The sequence below is a fragment of the Cyrtonyx montezumae genome, unplaced genomic scaffold, assembly GCF_038088225.1.
Source record: "Cyrtonyx montezumae isolate F1298 unplaced genomic scaffold, pur_monq_1.0 scaffold_10, whole genome shotgun sequence".
Taxonomy (NCBI): domain Eukaryota; kingdom Metazoa; phylum Chordata; class Aves; order Galliformes; family Odontophoridae; genus Cyrtonyx; species Cyrtonyx montezumae.
The window spans coordinates 34,474,235-34,483,132 of record NW_027071826.1 but is presented as its reverse complement, the minus strand read 5'-3'; the positions used below and the strand labels follow the sequence as shown (position 1 = coordinate 34,483,132).

The following is an 8,898-nucleotide window of genomic DNA, read 5'->3' as shown; positions in this document are numbered from 1 at the left end:
GGTTTGTTTTCCCCTTACCAAAAAAAGCTTTCAGTTTCCTACTGCTAAAAGTTACTATAAAGACAAAAGTATAAGCATCATTATTTAAGGCAAGAGAGAAGACCTCACCCAAAATGGGAGGTCAAATTATATTTTACAGAAAAGGATGACTAGTGTGCTCCAGAAAACTGAAGGAAAAGGTCAACAAGATATTGGTCCGGTAAATCTTGGGTTAGGTAAATCAAAATGGAATGAAAGCTCTGTCTTGATTCTTGTTATGGAATGGATTTTGGATGCCAAACTGGAGAATTGTTTACAAGACAGTGTTTGAACAAGAACAAATGGATTTAGACTACCCATGGCTTACATTAGCAATCAGAACTCAAAATGGCATGAATAGTCAGTATCTGAGGCAGGTAGGGGCTGGAGCAGTTGCGGAAGAATACCCACGCTGTCAGACAAAGCTTGATAGGAATAGAGAAAGGGCTGTATGATGTGGTATCTGCCAGAGTCCACTAAATCAATTCCTAACTCATTTTCCATAACTTAATGCAATTTGTGTGTACTTTCTGACAAGCAGAATGAAAACACTTGCTGTTTATGATTATAAGGATGATTGGAGAGCAAAGGAATGTGGTTTTGCTGTTTAGGCTCAGAGGTACCATACAAAGATGGTAAACTGCAGAGGCTGGAGCTAGGTGTGGGGCTCTTGCTGGTGCTCACAAGCAGGCAGTTAGGAAGGGCCTCTGTGTGCTCTTAACAGGGCAGGCAGAGGTGACCCCGCAGAGGTACGCCACAGGAGTGTCTGGGAGCCCAGCAAAGCGTGGGACCTGCAGGTCTGGCTCTGCACCAGGGAGAACGCCTGAGGCAGAGTGCTCCGGTTAGGAGCCATGGTTTATGGGGGCGGGGTTTGCAGAAGAAAGGCAGAGGAAGAGGAGATAGGACTGTGCTAGTGTGTGCAAAGAGCAACGGAGGTGCTGATGGTGGTGCCAGTCAGTGCCAGCTGACATGTAAGTGGAGTGAGGTGACTGACCGTCCTGCAGCAGCTGTGTGCTGCAACCTGTCCCGCACCGTAGGATAATGTTTCTCTGTTCCTGCCAGGGAGCATTGCAAATGCTACATATAACATACAGTATATGGTTTCCATACTGTATATATGTGTTCTCATTTTATTTGAGGCCCAAAAGCATTGCACAGGAGATGTTTTGTTAATGCCCTTGTTACATATGCTGCTAGCCTAAGCTGCAGGGTAAACATCAATTGCTGGCATAACCAGAACAAAATGAAAACTCATCTCGGAAGCATCACTCAGTGAGAGAGAATGTGGGCACAATGTGCTCCACCTGAAAGTTGTGATAAACTCGCAGAGCAAATCCAGCCCAGCTCAGGGACCTGGGCTACCCCATGCTTTGCTGCACATCGCTCAGCTAAAAGCAAAAACCTTGCTACAGGAGTCGCACAACGCACACCGGATCTCCATGCTAAAACAGAGGCATCCAGGGAGGGGCGGGGCCGACGGGCGCGGCGCAGGCGCAGTGCGCCACCGCGCAGTCACGTGACACGGGTCAGGTGAGCGTTGGCGGAAGCGACCGGCGCGGGGTTGTGGGACCGGGAGCAGTTGGGCGCCATGGCTTCCATTCTGGACGAGTACGAGGATTCTCTGTATCGTTCCGCCTCCGTGCAGCAGAGCCGCGCCAGCGTGGGCATCCCGCACTCCGGTAAGCGCTGGCAGCGCCCCCAGCTCGACCCCGGGTGACGGGCAGGCCCCAACCCTGGCTGCGGACCGGGAGCCAGAGGCCTGCTGCCACCGAGGTGCTCGGGCAGGGAGAGGGGAGGTGAGGTGGCAGGCTGGGGCAAGGGAGTAGGGCGTGGCAGGCTGTGGGAGTGCTTTCTGTCGTTGTGCTTTCAGATATGTTTCTATCTTTGCGCTGCAGCATTCAGCTGCCCCTTCTGCCACTTGCTGTATGTAATGTTTCAGCACAGAGGATGCTGGCATTGTGATGAAGCACGAGGGTGATGGAGGTAGTCTCAGCAAAGCTTAGGGACTGCTTATCTGTGGGAGGGCTTTGGAAGGCCGTACCCACATGTGCCAGGGAGCAGTGAGTGGTAAAAATGTGTGTGTGTGGTGCCATGCCTTTGTAGTCCAGAATCATAAACACTTGGCAGCACTGCTTGGTTCAGGGCTGTGGTAGCTGTTAAAGGTCATCTTGCTTTTTGGTCCTTCTCAAGGAACTGCAATGTTCTGGTAGCACTCCCCAAGAGGGTGTGCAACCAACATAAAGATGTGGTGACCAATGGGTTATTTTTTTCATATGCAAAAAAGCAAGCAAACAGCAAGTATTTTTCTTGATAAAATCTGAGGTGAGCTCATTAAGTTCAATTACAGGTCTCCATCAGATACCACCTCTCAATGCAACACTGAGTACTGGGGGAGAAATGTTGATTGTGAGAGGATTCTGTTCTACCTGGTGTTGTCGTGGTGATAGTGCCATGTAGCACTACCATATGAAAGGTATATGTTTAGAAACATACGGGTGCATTCTTTCAAGCCTTTTCCTCGTACAGTGTAGCCTACTGTTAGCCTTTGGGGAAACTGGGTTGCAAGGTTTGTATATATGTTGAGAATTGATAAACTGTCCTGCTCTGTGTGCTATAGAGTATAAATGCACAGATAGAATTACTCTGAGTCTACATGCTTTACTAGATATGTTCCTTCTGTTTGTTTCAACTTACGTTAAGTTACTTTGCTCTGTGATATTACATAAAGGATGAGTGTTCTCAGTAGATGTTAAGCAAAACAGTGCTGGGACAAGCTGTCAACAGAAAATACATTTCCAAGGACTCAGCTTTTCTTGATCGCTGCAACACTCTCTTCAGTCATGACTGTCTCACAGTTGAGAAATCTGCCTGCTTGCTGACAAGTGGTTTTGGCAAAGGAAGTTTTGGAAACTGCTAAATTGCAAAGGTGCAGTCCATTAAAGATTTTAGTCATTTACAAATCAGGCTGTTGTGCTGATTTGGAACAAAACGTGGACTGGTAAAAGCTGTGGGCAAGCTGAAGTTTAAGTTAATCCACTTTGGAAAAAGTATAAGTAAATAGTTAAGTTCCTCAAAGCAGTTCTTATGGTTAGGTTAGAAATTTTGGAAGAACTTAAAATTTATTCCCTTTTTTCAGTTAGTTGTTCCCAGTGCTTGGGAACAGGTACTGTTTCTCTAAGTTGTATGTTCTGTTGCAAACCTCAAGTACATCTGCAGTGTAAACCTCAGGTGCTCCAGTTTCAGCGTGGAAAGAGTTACTGTGATCTGATAGACATGGCTGATGTTGGTGAACATAAATCGTGGAACAGATTCAAAACTCTTAGGAAAAATGCAAATTTTCCCATAAATCAGGATGGGAAATGCTGCAGTAGAATTTCACCTGAGCACAAAAGGGATGTTAGGGTCAGGATGGAGGAAGGGGGGTTTCTGTTATACAACAGATATTTCCTCCAAATGGAGAATTGTAAGCTGGAGAAGTGCATCCTTGTCCTGTTACAGATACTAGTTAAATTTATTATGTTAGTGATGATGGTGCTGTAGTTGTTATCACTGATATATTTATCATGGATATAGCCTTAAAATCAGTGCATTTGTAATGGCAAGTTTAAGCTGTGGCATTGCAGCTCCTCAATCTGAATTGAAGAACGTGTTTTACTTTTGTTTGACTGAAAATAGAGGAGTTCCCATTTGTGTAATTGGATAACGTTTAAGTAAGGATCAATGTGTAGGAAAATGCCTGCTGAGCAAAAGGCTGCCTATTTGATTGTGGTTACTTTGTTTCTGCTTAGGTGTCTTGTATTTAAAACAAGAAGCTTTTAAAGATCCCACAGCTGGCCCAGTGTTGAGGCAAGAGGCATGGAGAAGCCATTGACAGAATAGACAATAAAAGGAACCATGGTCTTAGCTGGCGGCTTTCCACTGCTACACTGACTTTTTCAACAAGAAAGCTGAAATTAGAGTTGTTGAGAACAATCTGGGTGAGGCTATAGTTATTGAATATGCTTCATAGAGAAGTGCTCTTTGTCTTGCTGCTCTTTGGAATGAAAGAAGTCTATTTCCCCTGGGAGTTCTCAAACTCGGGTTTATTTTCTCTGTTTACATCTTGCTGGGAATGCTGTGTAGCTAGTTTGGCCATGAATGCCTTTAACTTGCCGTAGCTTTTATTTTTTCCCCTCTTTCTTTTAATCCTGTGTGGATTTGTAAAGCTGTGTGGATCTGCTTCAGAAATCCTTTTGCGCATGGAGCAAGTCTGATGAGATAACCTCAATATATCAAGCCTGTCTGGCTTTCTAGCTTGGGGTAGTGTGGTCAGACAGATCCTCTGTTGTTTTCTTTGTCAGAGGGTTATGTAAGACTTTGTGCGTATGGGAAATGCATTCAGTGGGAAAGCTTGTCTCAAGGGACAGATATGGATGCAACTTTGTGATATGATCTGTTTGTGAATGTACAGATGTTCCAGGATTCTGTGATGATTATCATCGCTTGGCTTTAGTTTAATACGAACGCCTTCATATTTTACAGTTTGCTGCCATATCTGAGATCCTTTGTAGTGTTGCACTTCATCGTAGGCGGCTCATAAAGAGCAGCTGCTCAGACCACGTCCTTCTATTTCTGAGGAAGGACAAGGCCCATATTTTTGGCTTAGGGGTTCTGTTAGTCTTCAGTGAAAATTAAATCTGTTGTACTATTTCTCTGTACTTCCACTTGTTGTTACAGTTCCACCTGTCTTTAAAAACCATTCCATCTGTTACCTGCTAACATATGGCTAAGCCTTTGCCTTCGTTGTAGTCAAAGGAGCTAGTCGTGCCCATCTGCACTGAAGACCATAAGAATTTTTTACAACAGTAGGTTTCTGAGTTGTTTATTTAATAATTTATTTTTAACATATTTCTTCACAAGTACGTCAGTTTTCTTAGGTCAGACCTCCAATCTCTGCCTTTCCCAGCTCGATCTGCATAAGTAGTTCCTCAACGTGGCTCACTCTGGAAGTCACCTACCCCAAGCTGGTTGGGACTCAGCTGACTAGCTGAATTCTTAATCAGTTGCCCCAGTTAACTTCTGCTGGTTGTATTCCTATTTTCAGTTCATTGATTTGGAGGTTTTGTTTTCATTAGGCTGAAAATGCAGTGTGTATCCCACAAAGTGGCTGTGTCTTATCGAACTTCAAGCCTTAACTCTAACCTAAATTCAGGAGTGGCAGAATTGCTTCTCAAGAAGAGCAAGTTACTTGGTGATTCTGATTTCATTTTCTCCTTTTTATGCCATTCATGTGATAATTTTGCAGCTTCCCCTGCAATTGTTTGTGATGAGCTTGCAGTTCTTTGACAATACTGTAGAGTTTATTACTACTTTTCAGTTACACATCTGTGTGAATGCTGCTTTCAGTGTTCATGTTCTATGGAGTAAACTCCCTTTACTGCAAAACCCAGAGCAGGCCGTGGTCACTCTGTCTTTCTAGGCTAGATTCTGATGTGAGTTCTTGTGGCTTTTTTCTTTTGTTTTGTTTTTTCAGTCTTGTTTAACTATTCATATGTTGGGTTTTTTTTGTTTCCAGGATATGTGAATGCACGACTAGAGAAGGAAACACCAATATTTAACAAGCAAAGGATTGATTTTACACCTCCAGAGAAAATTAACAGCTTGGTGGTCTCCTCTAACCAGCTCTGTATGAGCCTTGGCAAAGACACCCTTCTCAGGTAATGCTGTTGGTGACCTGAAGCTATTGCTTGTTTTTAGTTATTTATCTATTAAGCTTTTGTGAGCTTTGATTGGCAGCACGTGTTCCTGTCTTTGCAGGATTGATCTCGGGAAGCCAGATGAACCTAATCAAGTAGAGCTGGGACGCAAAGATGAAGCCAAAGTCTACAAGATGTTTTTGGACCACACGGGTGAGACGATGGGCTGTGTATGTTTACAGATGGTGGCTGGCAGCAGAGGCAATTGAACGTGCATACCAAGTAGAGGGTTTGTGAGACTGGCGGACACGTGGTTCTCATGGAATTCCTTGCAGTTGCTTTGTGCTATGTGTGTATACATAAGTATTGTTTTAAATGAACCGTAAAGCATCTGCAGCTTCTTGTAGCCTTGACTGATTGAAAAAACTAACAAAGCACAGCCAGAAGAGTGATTCTTATAAGTATCACTAGCTGCCAGTGACAGGAGAGAAATCTGGGAAATGTTTGCCCTTAGAACAGTTACTAAAATGGAAGAATACCTTTTCAGTGAAGTATCTGAGATTAGCAATTTTAGTTTGCAACGTATGGGCTAATATTCTGGTCCGCTATGGAAATCCCCCACATTTTCATGAATGCCTGGAAAAGTTCTGGATTAAGTATATTTATGCTAGTGCTTATCTAATGTGAGCCTCAGGAATTTGGCTTGCTCGGGCACAGTGTAAATTTGTTCTGTCCTTGTGCCCCCCTCCTTTTGTCAGGCTCTCATCTCCTGATTGCTCTGAACACCAGCGAATGCCTTTACCTGAACAGAAGTGTTCAGAAAGTACGAGCGCTCTCCCGCTGGAAAGGCCACTTGATTGAAAGCGTGGGCTGGAACAAATTTCTTGGTACAGAGACCAACACTGGGCCTATCCTGGTGGGAACAGCCCAGGGGCAAATCTACGAAGCTGAAATATCTGTCAGCGAGGGAAGCCTCTTCAGCACTAACCCTGACCAGTACTTCCGACAGGTCTACACTCTGGAGCAGGAGTCGGGATCTGCGCCTGTCTGCTGCTTGGAGATTGAACGAGGGATAGAAGGGAAATTCTTTATTATAGCAACCACTCGGAAGAGACTTTTCCAGTTTGTCGGCAAAGTGCCTGAGGGTACAGAGCAGCAAGGCTTCAGCTCCATATTTGCTATGCATGCTGACCGCTTGCCCAGCTTCAGGGAGTTTCCAGCCAGCTTTGGTTTCAGTGAGATAGCCTTTTATACTCCAAAACTGCGCTCCAACCCACGCTCCTTTGCCTGGATGATGGGCAATGGTGTCTTATATGGTACGCTGGATTATAGCCGTCCTGACTCAGTTCTGAGTGATGAACATGTCTGGGTTTATCCTTCTGATATTGACGTAACGGTGAACAAGCCGATATCCATTGTGCTCACTCAGTTCCATTTTTTGTTGCTGCTGCCTGATCGGGTGATGGCTGTGTGCACATTGAATGAGCAGGTTGTTTTTCAAGATCTGTTCTTGGAGAAGTTTGGCACGTTGACACGCATGATCAAAGATCCCATGGTCCAGCAGATCTGGATCCACACAGAGAAAGTCGTGTTCCGCTACCACGTCCAGCGGGAATCTAGAGATGTATGGAAGATGTATATGAATATGAACAAATTTGATTTAGCCAAAGAATATTGTAAAGACCGTCCAGAGTGCCTAGATATCGTGCTGGCAAAAGAGGCAGAACACTGCTTCCAAAACAAGAGGTATCTAGATAGTGCCAAGTGTTATGCACTGACCCAGAACTATTTTGAGGAAATTGCCCTTAAGTTCATTGAAGCCAAGCAAGAAGAGGCCCTGATGGAATTTCTAATTAAGAAGTTAAATAACCTAAAGCATTCTGAGAAGACACAGACCACTCTGCTGACCACGTGGCTAACAGAGCTGTACCTGAACTGGCTAGGTATATTGGAAGGAGATCCCTTGCAGCGGAATCTCTATTTGGATACCCGGGAGAAGTTTCGCACCTTCCTGAGCAGCCCTAAGAACAAAGACTGTCTGTTCAATAACCGGGCATCTATTTATGAGCTCTTGGCAAGCCACGGGGACACAGAGCACATGGTCTATTTTGCAGTCATCATGCAGGACTATGAGCGAGTAGTAGCTCACCACTGCCAGCATGATGAGTACGACGAAGCTCTTAATGTGCTGTCTAGGCACAGAGATGAGAAGCTGTTCTACAAGTTCTCTCCTGTCCTCATCCAGCACATTCCCAAGAAGGTCGTTGATGCTTGGATTTCTATGGGCTCCAGACTGGATGCCAGGAACCTTATTCCAGCCCTTGTTAACTATAGCCAGAGTGCCAGCACTCAGCAGATCAATGAAGCCATTAGATACATGGAGTTCTGTGTGTATCAGTTGGAGGAAACCCAGCAAGCTATTCACAACTACCTACTGTCTCTCTATGCTTTGTGTCGGCCAGATTCGTTGCTATCTTACCTGGAACAAGCAGGAACCAACCCAAACAGGATCCACTATGACCTGAAGTACGCACTGCGCCTGTGTGCAGAGCATGGGCACCATCATGCGTGTGTCCATATTTACAAAGTGATGGAATTATATGAGGAAGCTGTAGATCTTGCATTACAGGTACGTGTATCTGTGCATGCATGCTGTGAGATGTGGGAATGTAGCTACTTCAAGTTATCTTGAACAACCAAGCATTGTGAAGAAATGAAACACTCACCAGTAGTGGAGCTGTGCAGATAAGTATAGGAGGAAAGACTCTTAACTTACTTCTGGTCTTTGACAATTGTTTTAAGTAGTCAGCTGACTTTAGCAACTTGCAATTGAGAGTGGAGATGTGAGAGATACAACTGAGAATATGATCTGTTTGAACTGTAGTCTCTGACACAAAGTACCTGCATTTATGCAAGGCTTGTTTAACTACTCTTCAGGTTTCTATTAACTTCCTATTCCTATCTGTACTAATTATCAGGGAAAGGCCTTTGCTAGTTTAGTCTGACTTTTGGGGAGATGTTTGAGCACTCTCCAGAGACACTGCTATATCGTCGTTGAAATGTTTGGCCAGCACTGACAGCATACCCTTATTGTAGTTCTGGGTCTTGTTCCCTGCTGGGTAGCAAGCAAATCTTCCAGCTGTAGGACTACTGATTGAGTGGAGAGAAGGTGTTTGATGTGTGAATAAGTAGCAGGCCAGTAGTG

General features: G+C 44.5%; 1 protein-coding gene across 1 annotated transcript in view; it reads left to right on the top strand.

Annotated features, from left to right (window-relative positions):
* The first annotated feature begins 1,555 nt into the window (after positions 1 to 1,555).
* Positions 1,556 to 8,898, top strand: part of VPS18 (VPS18 core subunit of CORVET and HOPS complexes) — a 242,363-nt gene continuing 235,020 nt past the window's right edge. Inside the window, exons 1-4 of the mRNA XM_065754833.1 lie at positions 1,556 to 1,697; positions 5,573 to 5,714; positions 5,815 to 5,906; positions 6,452 to 8,322. Coding sequence (XP_065610905.1) covers positions 1,607 to 1,697; positions 5,573 to 5,714; positions 5,815 to 5,906; positions 6,452 to 8,322 — 2,196 coding nt within the window. The 5' untranslated portion in view covers positions 1,556 to 1,606. The remainder of the gene's footprint in view (positions 1,698 to 5,572; positions 5,715 to 5,814; positions 5,907 to 6,451; positions 8,323 to 8,898) is intronic.